This window comes from Bison bison, unplaced genomic scaffold, assembly GCF_000754665.1.
Source record: "Bison bison bison isolate TAMUID 2011002044 unplaced genomic scaffold, Bison_UMD1.0 scf7180017864295, whole genome shotgun sequence".
NCBI classification, from domain to species: Eukaryota; Metazoa; Chordata; class Mammalia; order Artiodactyla; family Bovidae; genus Bison; species Bison bison.
In genome coordinates, this window is record NW_011494867.1 from 1,243,314 (window position 1) to 1,255,806 (window position 12,493).

Sequence of the window (12,493 nt, forward strand, 5' to 3'; positions counted from 1 at the left end):
GTTGACTCATTGGAAAAGACTCTGATGCTGGGAGGGATTGGGGGCAAGAAGAGAAGGGGACGACAGAGGATGAGATGGCTGGATGGCATCACTGACTGGATGGACGTGAGTCTGAGTGAACTCTGGGAGTTGGTGATGGAAAGGGAGGCCTGGCGTGCTGTGATTCATGCGGTCGCAAACAGTTGGACATGACTGAGCGACTGATCTGATCTGATCTGATGCTGACTATAGGGGATACAGCAGTAATAACACAGAGGAGCAATACGTCATCCCATGCTTTACTTACAACGTGGGGAAGCGCTAGGGATCGATTGGCTATGACCAGGAGCCTCTTACAAGAGGCTAATTCTGATACTCCTGAACATCAGACATGAAGAAGGCAAATGGAGAAGACAAACCTGGATTACGGGGCCGGCCAACCCCGGAGGGCCCCCTGACCCCAGCGGGCCGCCTGACCCTGGAGGGCCCCTTACCAGTGTATTTCCAGGTGACATCCTCCAGAATCAGGTTGCTGTCTTCTGGCATGTACTTCTTAAGCCAAGCCCAACAATGGACCTGCTGGTCGGTTGGAGAAATCATGAAGAAACTGAAAGTGAGACCAAAAGTAATCAAAACCAGGCGGCAGAAGAATGATCAGGAAGCAGTGGGTTCTCAGCTAGAGTCAAAGCAATGGACAGAACGTGGCCAGTGGTCTCTTCACTTTCAGGACACACCACATCAGGACAAAGCAAGGTTCTGGCGTCCTGCTAGTGCCAAGAAATCACACAGCCTACTAACGTAAGATAAGGCACTTTCTCCAAGTAGAATAACTAATTCTCCACACTAGGTTTTAAATAATCTGGTGCGTTTTTTTCCCCCTCCTCATCGGGGGGTGAAGTGGGGTGTGTGTGTGTGCGTGCGCATGCACGGGTGCTGCTGATGAACAGGCCATGCATTAATGAAATGTTTTTTGTTCTCAGTGTTATTAATGGGGTCCTGCTGAAGTGGCCACGCCCTCTAGGGCCATGTGCGGAGGGAGCGGGGCGGGGCCTGGCTCACCTGCGCTTGCTCAGCCGGGCTATGCTGCAGTCATTTTCGTACCCACCACGCTCGTTGAGCATGCCGGTATGCACGATGTGGCCCACGGGCACGTCAAGGTCGTTGGAGAAGAGGTACTGGAGAATTTCTAATGCCTGATCCCCGGTGGACTGTAGGGTTGGGGAATGAAACAGAGATAACAGATGTAAGAACCTCTGGCTGGCAATGAGGCCTGACGTGCAAGGCCACTTGCTGAGAAAATTCAACTAGCTGGCCCTCGTGCAACAACATCTGCAGATTCACCCCACTGCAAGGAGCTCAGGTAAGCTAGCTACGGATTCTAGTGTCAAATGGGCCTCTACAAGCAGAGAAAGAATCAGAAACAAAGAGCTACAAATTCCCGAAAATGTTATAATTCAGTTGACACACTAAAATATACCCGAGTTCTTACAGAATCAGTTTTGAAGTGACAGATGATAAACAAGAGGCAGATAATAAACATGCATGTTTCCAAGTCTGTTCCTTTGGTTCTCAAATACTTACTGTTATTTCAAACTTTGTGAAAGAGGACATGTCAATGACACACACGGCTTCCTTACAGCACTTGACTTCGGACTCCACAATCTCAAACCAGTCTGGCTTATAGAAAGTCTTGCTCTGCTCCAAGGCCAGGAGGTCTATAGGACAGAGAAAACCAAAGGAAGAAGGAAAAGGAGGGGATTTGTCCTGGTGAGTTTCCTTGATAGCTTAGGACAGTATAATTGGTTTTTATTATTTATTCTCCCAGGAACACAGTCGAGCTATACTGATTTAAAAATAAGGTTTAGGACTTCCCTAGTGGTCCGGTGGTTAAGAATCTGCCTGTCAATAAGGGGGCACAGGCTTGATTCCTGACCCAGGAAGATCCCACATGCCATGGAGCAACTAAACCTGTGCATACAACTCCCGGAGCCCGTGCCCTAGAGCCTGTGCTCTGCAACGAGACCCGCGCACCACAACCGGAGCGCGGCCCCCACGGGCGCAGCTGAGAGCGCCCCAGCTCGGCAACAGAGACCAGACACAGCCCAAAATCCATGATTTAAAACCAGACCAAACCAAGATTTATTATTCTTAGGACAAAAAGAACAAATATGAGAACGTGCCTTCTTACCCTTGTCTGGTGGTATGAAGTACTTTGGCCTCTCGAATCCATGTTTCTCCATCCACCTGGCTCCCTGCGCGTCCAGCCGGTCATAGAGAGGAGAGGTGCGTAACTGCCTTCCAGTCTGGAAGTCCCAACGGGGAACCTTCAGGTCGTAGAGCAGAGCTAGGAGATGAAGAGCAGCCCGTGAGAGCCCAAGCCACAGAGCTGAGCACCCATATCCACGAGACTCTGGAGTTGCTTCCATTCAAAAGAGCATGCTTTCCAGGCTGCTGTAGCCCAACTTCCCAACAATACCTAGTGTGACAGGAATGTTCCAGAAGAAAGGATTGCATTGTAAGAGCTGGTGTCGCCCCTCCACAGAGTTATACAGCTGTGAGTCACGTCACGACTCCAGATCTTTGTTTATAATTATTTTTAAGCTAGCAGGTGGGAACAATAGCAGAAAGGGTTCTAAACCTTGCCAAGCTCCCAGCGGGGATGAAGCTCACGTCTACACGGGACACAGGAGGTTACATAGTGTGAAACATTGGCACCTGCTTCTTTCCAGTGCCTGTGTGGTTGGAGTCTCAGACCTGTCGCACACTTGCCCTAGTATTTAACCATTTCTGAAGCAAAAGGGCACACAGCGTACTTGATATGGTGGCTCTGGAATCTGACAGGTTGCAGTTTGTCCCACTGACATTGTTACGTAACAAAGCTAGGGGCAGGATTCACTTCTCCTAATGTCCAATCTGCAACAGTAGTAAGTAAAAATATCCAGAAAGAGCATGATCTTTAGTGTCTTCCAGAGAGAAGACTGGACTTCACACAAGGCCAAATAAGAGGTACTTCGCTGAGGCAGAAGCAAGCGTGCTGCCCTCTCTGAACTGCCCAGAGCTCTTCTGGGCTTTAGGTTCTACCTTCCAACTCCCCATTTTCTGTCATGCCTGAAACTTCCAACTCATGAGAATCAGAGAAGGGCCCCCAAAGTGCTATATCTTCAAGAAGCTCAAGTTTCATTACAATTTGCACAGAAAATAAAAAATCTTGGCAGTCACACATACGGCTACCAGCCCGGCACAACCACTGAAGCCGGTTTGGCCTGGATTCTGCGCTCTGCAAAGAGAAGCCACTGCACCACAGCAGAGCAGCCCTCCCTGCCGTAACTGAGAAAGGCCCGCACGCAGCGCCGAACACCAGCACAGCCAAAAATGAATAAATTATTCGTAAACATATATGTGTATATATATATATATATTTAAAGCTATCTCTAAAGGGCTCACTGGGAAATAAAAAGCCAAGACAAGACAGTAATCCTTCCAAGTCAGAAGCAAAAACAAAGAGAAAGCAGGAATGCATGTCTGGTATTTACATGAGAAGTGATTTCCTATCTGGTGAGCATATGGTGGGTTGATGATGAGAGTCACTTGTGCTTTGAGACTAACTTGACAAATTCTCTGCCTTGGAAAGCAAACCACGATCTCAAAGACCAAGTGGGGAGCGAGCATTCACTGTGACACAGCACAGTGAAAAGAAGGCAAAGACGAGAATGCTCAAGAAGCTGCTGCTGCGAGCCCGACAGGAGTGACCCCCGTACGTCCCGGTCCACTTCCTGGTCACAGAGTAAGTACTGTACAGCACACTAAACAGTTCACACACGTCGTGGGCATAATGCCCCCAACGCAGGCCTGAAACGGTCAAACGCCAGGAGCCCAACTTGAAGCGACTGCCGAAGAACCGAGGAAGAATCCACCCCTGTGGAGACAGAGCCAGTGAGATGCCTGTGGAGAGGGGCAGTGGGGACGCAGCTTCACTCACGCATGACCTCCATGACACGGTGGCGCAGGAAGGTTCGGCTGCTCTGGAGGGCTCCAAACCGCTTCAGGTCCAGTTCCCAGACGTTTTCCGAGGGGTAGCCGTACACCATCCACTCAGCGAGGTACCTGCAAAGGGGGAAGTTGCCAGGCCTCTCAGCACTGTGACATTCAGCGTGGGACTAGGACTCAAGCACCAATGGGCTCGAAAGACCCTGTCTTGTCAAGACTGGCTGAACGATTTTCTAATTCCTTAACTTCTGGAGGAAGCAAATGAGATCCACCTACTGCTCTCACAAGACCACCATGAGGACATGAGCACTAATGGTGAGACTGCCTGGGAAGAATTAGGGCGTGGCAGCCCACTCCAGTATTCTTGCCTGGGAAATCCCACGGACAGCAGAGCCTGGTGGGCTACAGTCTACAGAGTCGCAGAGTCAGACATGACTGAGTGACTCAGTACACACGCATGAAGTCAGTCAGTCAGTGCAGTCGCTCAGTCGTGTGCGACTCTGCGACCCCATGAATCACAGCACACCAGGCCTCCCTGTCCATCACCAACTCCCGGAGTTCGCTCAGACTCACGTCCATCGAGTCAGTGATGCCATCCAGCCATCTCATCAGCTGTCGTCCCCTTTTCCACCTGCCCCCAATCCCTCCCAGCATCAGAGTCTTTTCCAATGAGTCAACTCTTCGCATAAGGTGGCCAAAGTACTGGAGTTTCAGCTTTAGCATCATTCCTTCCAAAGAAATCCCAGGGCTGATCTCCTTCAGAATGGACTGGTTGGATCTCCTTGCAGTCCAAGGGACTCTCAAGAGTCTTCTCCAACACCACAGTTCAAAAGCATCAATTCTTCAGCGCTCAGACTTCTTCACAGTCCAACTCTCACATCCATACATGACCAATGGAAAACCCATAGCCTTGACTAGACGAACCTTTGTTGGCAAAGTAATGTCTCTGCTTTTGAATATGCTATCTAGGTTGGTCATAACTTTCCTTCCGAGGAGTAAGCGTCTTTTAATTTCATGGCTGCAGTCACCATCTGCAGTGATTTTGGAGCCCAGAAAAATAAAGTCTGACACTGTTTCCACTGTTTCCCCATCTATTTCATGAAGTGATGGGACCAGATGCCATGATCTTAGTTTCCTGAATGTTGGGTTTTAAGCCAACTTTTTCACTCTCCTCTTTCATCAAGAGGCTCTTTAGTTCCTCTTCACTTTCTGCCATAAGGGTGGTGTCATCTGCATATCTGAGGTTATTGATATTTCTCCCGGCAATCTTGATTCCAGCTTGTGCTTCTTCCAGCCCAGGATTTCTCATGATGTACTCTACATATAAGTTAAATAAGCAGGGTGACAATATACAACCTTGACGTACTCCCTTTCCTATTTGGAACCAGTCTGTTGTTCCATGTCCAGTTCTAACTGTTGCTTCCTGACCTGCGTACAAATTTCTCAAGAGGCATGAAGAAATAAGACTAAAATAAACATACAAATGTACTCTATACGTTTTGATTTTTTTTCCCCCTGTAAAACAGTCATCTCAGGAGGTTATATAGTTATATGGCCATATCACTTTTGCTCCAAACATTTTTGGTAACTTCTAATCCATAACTGTCTTCAGAGCCATACTACATTTCACCCAAGTATACTTTCTGGTCAGTTAATTAAAAATTTTTTTAAACTGTGATAAAATACAGACAATATGAAATTTACCATCTCAACCATTTACAAGTACATACATCAGGGATGTTAAGTATTTTCACACTGTCTGTAATGATCACCACCATTCACCTACAGAATTCTTTTCACTTCCCAAACAAACTACATCCAGTAAACAGAGACCACCCCCTGCACTCCCATCAACCACCATCCGAGTCTGTCTCTATGAACTGTACTACTCTTATGTATTCAAATAGGTGGAATTTTATAGTATTGTCCTTTTGACACTGGCTTTATTTTTATTAGTACCAAATTTTAAAATAAAAACTTAGGTGATGAGCATGATCTTGTACTCCACTCACCATCACTACTTCCAAACTCAAACAAACACATTCAAAGGACCAACATTTTGTTATGACTGAAGTAGTACAGACGAACACGCCACTGGTTCCCAGGTTAACTCCAAAAAAGGGGTTAACAGTGACGTGCCTGCAACAAGGGGCGAGTACCTTTACAGGGACAGCTCTCTACGGACACGTGTTGTCCGCTTACTGCGAACGTGCTGGATTAAGTACATCACAGACCATGTGAACAAGAAGAAAGGAAGGAAGCCCAGCAAGCCGAGTCTGAGTGGGAAGGACTTACTTTCCAGCTCCTCCACCAAACGAAAGGCCTGCAGAGTTCATTCCCACCAGGACGAAGTAGCCCCGCACTGAGGGAGACTCGCCCATGATGCACCGCATGTCTGGGGTGAAGGTCTCGGGGCAGTTCACCAACTTCACAATCTCCAGCGTCTCCAGCTGTGGCATCCGACGCAGCAGGGAACTCAGCAGGGGCTCTGAGCGACACAACAGACCCAAACCCAGTCCTCAGCTTGAGGGGCCTCAAAACTGCCTTCCCCTACACGCCTCACCTCCCGCTCCTTTCCCAAAGTGTCTGGGGGAGGTTTTCTGAGAAGAGCCAACTGGGCCATCTATCAGAAGCAGAAGCCTTGGTGGAATTACAGGACATCCCTACAAAGTTCTTGTCATAAAGACAGAGAAAAAAAGATACTCTGTAGAAAGAAAAGGTGCTATGGAAGAGCAGATACTATGTGTGGCCCCCAAATAAACTCTTACAGGCATCAATGGTAGGACAAAAGCTCTTAATTAAAAGGCCCCCAAAGAGATACGCAATAAAAGGCAGAATTTTCCTATGTTCTAACAGCTGCAAAAGACAGATCCTCAGCTTGTTTTATGGTCAGTCCATCACCCGGGAAAGATCCAGTGGACAGGGATCAAGATGAAGCCAGACTGAAGCCGGCTGGCAGGGACATGAGATGTCTGTATGTTATTCTCTTCACTTGTAAAAGTCTGAAATTTCCCCAAATTAAGGAAAAAAAAAATTAAGTTCAAGTGGAAGAAAGGACACTCTTCATGACAGACCCTTTCATACCTTTTGAATTTGGAATTAATGATTATATTGCCTATTAAATAAATTAAAATTATTTAAAAATTGAGTAAAAGAACATATTAACAATTTCGCTTTTAAAAATCCTCTTCTATCTTAAATGAAGTCCTATCAAAAGAAGGTTTCCAAAAAAATAAAAGTAAGTTTCCTCCTAGCCTAAAATTTCAGTAATGAGTTTAGGCAAAAAAGTGAGAAGGCAAAATTAACCACGATTTTAATTTTAGGTCTCTGAATCAGCTTGCCATTAACTGTATCCTTAGACCAGACAGCCTCTGTGCACAACCAAATGGGGTTGTTACAAAGATCAAATAAGGAACCACAGGTATACCTTGATCTGGTTCCAGACTACTGTATAAAGTGAATACGGCAACATGGTGAGTTATGTGAATGTTTTGGTTCCCTCAGTGCATATAAAAATTATGTTACAGCACATACAAAAATTATATTGTATTACATGTTCAATAGAATTATGTCTAAAAAAACCAATGGACAGGATATTCCCTGGGAGTCCAGGGTTAGGACCCCAACACTTTCACTGGTGTGTGCATGGAGTTCAACAGCTGGCCAGGATATTAAAATCATGCAAGCCTTGTGGGGAAAAGAACACCAAAAACAAAAAAAGCAAAAACACAATACCAATATACATACCAAGTGTCCATCAACAGATGTGGTGTATATATATACAATGGACTGCTCTGCAGCTATTCAAAAGTCTGTTTTTGCTACTTACAACAACATGGACAGACTTGAAAGGTATTATGTTTAGTGAAATGAGTCAGAGAAAGACAAATACTGTATGTTATCACCTATATGTAGAATCTAAAAAGAAAAGAAACTAGAGAATGTAACAGAAAAGAAACGGATACAGCCTTGTGGTTATCAGTGGGAGAGAGAAGTGGGAAGGGGCAAGATAAGGGGAGGGGGTACAGAGGTACAAAGTACTATGTAGGAAATAAATAAGCTACAAGGATGTATTGTACAACACAGAATATAGTATTTCATAACTATTAATGGAACATAACCTTAAAAAGTTGAGAACTGCTCTGTTGTTTGTACACATGAAACTTGTATATTGTGTACATCAATTTTATCTCAAAAACGCCATTAAAAACCACTTCCACTCAGACTTCAGTATATTATTAAAACTATAAAAAGGTAAAAAAAAAAACCTTACTGCTAAAATATGCTATTATTCGAACCTTCAGCGAGTCTTATCTTTTGCAATAGATAGATCACTGATACAACAGATAGATCATTAATACAATAAACAGATGACTGAAGAAATACACAGATTACAAATCACAGATCCAATAACACACATAACAGTGAAAAAGCCTGAAGTATTACTGTAATTGCCAAAATTCAAGAGATGCAAAGTCAGAAAATGCTGTTGGAAAATGGTGCCAATAGACTTGTTCAGCGCAGTGTTTGCCACAAACCTTCGATTTATTAAAAAAACTCAGTATCTGCAAAGCACAATAAAATGAGACATGCCTGTGTTCCTGAAAAGGCTTTAATGTATAACATCTTAGACAAATACAAGGCTCTCATGTTAAAATCTAGTTTACATACCAAAATGATCCCAGTCTTCCTGCAGATTCTGAATCTCCAGCTGGTTCTTGCCCTCAGTGAAAATTGGTTTTGGGTTTTTCTCAAAGCCCCCTGACAGGATGCCACCCTGCCAGTTCCGAATATAAATTCTTCCATCGGCATCTACAACAGCTGAGAGGGAAAAATGACAAGGGGGTGGGGAGCAGAAGAGAACACAGGGTTTAGAGGCAAGCCAGCTGTCTACATGGACAGAAAAAGAAGTTAAACAAAAACACCTAAAATTGCCCTTATTAACCAGGCAGCGTTCAGTAAACACAAGCATCATTAGCTCTAAAATGCTTTTCCTGGTATGGGTGAGGATGCTCCTTCCAGATTTATCGTGGAAACCGTTTTTCAGATTACCCCTATACCAATCACTTACCTAGACACTTTGACCTAGAAAAGTTCTCAAGATCAAACCACATAACTGCCACTGTGCCACATGAAAGCCTCACAGAGGGGGCTGCAGAGTCCACTTTAGGGATGAAGACCTCAGAGTGGTAGTGAACCCTCCCTACAGCACTGGGAGTCACTGAACAGCCCGAGTTTAGAGCTCAACTGTGACATCTCCACAATGGGTAGCATTATGTCAACTCTAGGTTACACTCCAAATATGCACAATTCAGACTTCTGCCTGGGACTACAGTTAGCTTGCAAACAAAGAAGCAAATGGTACGCCCACTTTGGCCATCCTTTCATAAAGAGACATTCAAGTCAAGTTAGAACGGGGTCCACCGCCCTGTAACATGCTCCAGAAAAGAAGTGAAAGGACTCTTCTGGGTGCAGTCTGTCCTCAGCAGAAAGCCTTCTTGACAGAGGACGGAACAGGGGCGAGGAGACAAGAGTGGAAACAAAGTGCAGTCCTCACTTGGCGTGCTGCTCGGCAGCGGGGTCTCCCAGGGGCGAGTCAGAAGGTAGAAGTGTTCGCAGGCGTGTAACGGGATGCTAACCGGCTCCTCGCTGCACAGACCCAGCTCGTATGCCCACTACAGACATACAGAGGGATGGGTGGGTGGAGAGGAACAGAAAGACGCATGAGCAAGGGCAGCCTCTTGAGACGAGTATCATTTCGAGCGGCTCCTGGGCGCTCCCGCTCCCACGTCAGCTGTGGGAAGCTGACTCCCAGCTTTAGTTCCTATCATTTTTGGAGGGGAGCAACTCTGTACTGGGTGAGCCACGGAATCTGCTTTCTGAGCCGAGAAGACAGAGCCACCAGCTCGGAAGAGGAGCCGTGGGGAGACAGGCCCTGCGAACCCCAAACACCAACCACAAAGACCTCCACGTGGTGGCAAGTACTCCTGGATGCCCCTAAGACCGTGGAGGGGGGGCAAGGGACAGTCTGCCTTCAGAGCTGCAGGGTTTAGGGTCCTGACACGGAACCCACGCTCCCGACACAGGGGCACCCCAACGCTCGTCTGCTGGGTGGCGGGATGACACGAGCCACCACACAGCCCGGAGCAGGGACCGAGCGCTGTCTGCACTCACTCTCCGGGCCTCCCTGAGCAGGGCTGCCCCTCGGCCGGGGAGGAGGGGGATGGCGCCCGGCTTCCACGCGAGGGGCGAGGGCAGGCTTCCCGTTTGGAGGAGGGGATTCCGAGTTCTCCCGGCCACAGAAGAAACAGTGAGCCCCGCTTGGTCCATCAGAAAACTAGCCTTATCTCTGTACCCCAAAATCCTGGAGACAAAGTTAAATAAGAAAGTCAGCGACCCAGTCTTGTCACTAACCTACCTGACCAGCACAGTTGACAAAGTACTGGCACTGGATCTGTCCTTTATCTGTCTCCACGCCCGCGACTTGACCTTTTTTGACCATAACATGAAGAATACTTGTCCGGTCATAGATCTGAACACCTGTCCCAAGGTAAACACAGAGTTGGGGAGTTGTCATCTGCTGTCTCAGAGTCAGGCATTTGCAGCAGCTTCTCAACAAACACTGAAAAGGCCAGGTCCATGCTTTAACTTTGGAATCCAAAACACTCCTGGAACCACATCCTGAGATGGCAGAAATGGGCCTTTCCCAAGACTAAAAAGACCAGGCCAACTGAACAAACCAAGTGAAGTACATAATGAAATTTCAGGGATCGTGGGACTCCCCTGGCGGTCCGGTGGCTCCGGTCCACGCTGCCACTGCAGGGGCCGGGGTTCCGTCCCGGCTGGGAATCGAAGGCCCACAAGGGGCATGGCGCAGCCAAACAAACACCCAGGGATCATAAAAGGGGCAGGAGAAGCAGTGCCACAGGGCCTCCTCAATCCTGGTCGACCCACACCACCAAGCCGCTCATCCAGAGCAGACACCAGGGCGGATTAGCCTTCCCCTCGTTCACTCCAACGCGGGACACGACCGCAGCTGCGCATTAAATCCCCAAGGCATGTGCCAGCCTTGGAGCGTCTCAAGTCCTGTGGAGGGAAAAAGGCCCTTACACCTAAAATGCTCTAAGCAGGACCGAAGGCAGTGCCTAGGATACTTAACAAGAAACGCGTGGCCCTGAGGGAAACCGTGCTGACAGGTACCGCGCTGAGACACAAACTCAGAGCCGCGAGCCAGAGTTCCATGCAGAGGCTGGCTGGTGCCCCTGCCGCCGCTGAGCCGCTCTCCTGAGGCCGCCCCTCTCCTCACCCCGCGCCCACTCACCGCTCTGGGAGGCGGCACTGGCCAGGGCGAGCGCCACGTCGGCGGAGGACACCACTGCGTCCTCGGGGACGTGCATGGCCCCCACCAGGTCGTGCACGTTGAGCAGAGGGTGCAGCTCGGCCACTTTCTTGGGGGAGATGATCTCGCAGGGGATGCCTATGACACTGGCACAGAACACAGGGGCACAATGACATTCCCCGGCCTCCGCAGAGGTCAGCTGACAGGAAGTCGGGACGGGCTCAGCCTCATACGTACTTCAGCCTCGAGTTGATGCGCTTCAGGGAGATGAGCCGGTCCTGAGTTTGGGCCAGAAAGATGGAGCCCGTCCTAGTGTAACCTGGAAGGAGAAGCAGCCCAAACTCAGACAGACCGGGCCACCTGCGGGGGCACAGTGGGAGCCCGCCAGACTCAGGCGGGCCACTCTCGGGGAGTCCTGGACTGCCACCACCCAGACGGGCTCAGCTCACAGCTCTGCGGGGGAAGGAACTGCGACCCCTCCCTCCTTCACCACTTTGGGTAACCAGGCCCTTTCTCCTCGGTCCTTGGTGGGCACATAACTGTGGCGATGGCCGCCCCTAGTGCAGCCGCAGGCCTGTGACCTGCGCTCAGCCGGTCTGGCCTCCTGGAACACGGGCTTGAGCCAGGAGAGAAGGCGGAGGTCCCTCCTCTCATCTCAGGAGCAGCAGCGTCCCGGCCAGCCCACCCCCCTTCCAGCTGAGGGCCTGGGTCCTCACCACCCGGCTCCACCCTGCCTCCAGCTGGCAGCCGCCTCCCACTCCACAGGCCCTAGTGGCCTTCCAGAAGCTCCTTGTTGCCCAGCTTAGCCCTGGGCGATTCCTGCTGTTTGCAGTCAACGTACTGGATGTGACCACTACGACCCCTGAGTCAATGACAATCCTGAGTGCAATGTCTTATCAGTTCTCATGAAGAAAAGCTTGAATCAGTCAGATGTCTTTTTAAAAGGAAAGAGTCACGATAATTTAAGTATTTTCTTATTCCTTTGAAATCATCAGATAAATATGGCCTTTGCTGACATGACAAGATTGTTAACTTTGGAGAACTGAAATTTCAGAGCCTGTTTTTTATAAGTGGTAGATGTATCCTCAATATATTTACACCTTTGCTCAATCTTACAATACACAGAAAGCAGAAATGTTCATACCCCTGTGAAAAATAAACTTGCTAATTACAGTCAATGTTTGTCCC

The 12,493-nt window shown here is 48.3% G+C and overlaps 1 protein-coding gene across 2 annotated transcripts in view; it reads right to left on the reverse strand.

Moving 5' to 3' along the window:
- Window positions 1–12,493, reverse strand: part of PDPR (pyruvate dehydrogenase phosphatase regulatory subunit) — a 45,532-nt gene that overhangs the window by 16,314 nt on the left and 16,725 nt on the right. For both annotated transcript variants that reach the window (XM_010850731.1, XM_010850730.1), the window contains exons 4-14: window positions 11,543–11,624; window positions 11,288–11,451; window positions 10,385–10,506; window positions 9,524–9,641; window positions 8,638–8,787; window positions 6,262–6,454; window positions 3,959–4,083; window positions 2,168–2,323; window positions 1,561–1,694; window positions 1,039–1,187; window positions 474–586 (exon numbers count right to left, since the gene is read on the reverse strand). In XM_010850731.1, the coding sequence (XP_010849033.1) occupies window positions 474–586; window positions 1,039–1,187; window positions 1,561–1,694; window positions 2,168–2,323; window positions 3,959–4,083; window positions 6,262–6,454; window positions 8,638–8,787; window positions 9,524–9,641; window positions 10,385–10,506; window positions 11,288–11,451; window positions 11,543–11,624 (1,506 nt within the window). The remainder of the gene's footprint in view (window positions 1–473; window positions 587–1,038; window positions 1,188–1,560; window positions 1,695–2,167; window positions 2,324–3,958; window positions 4,084–6,261; window positions 6,455–8,637; window positions 8,788–9,523; window positions 9,642–10,384; window positions 10,507–11,287; window positions 11,452–11,542; window positions 11,625–12,493) is intronic.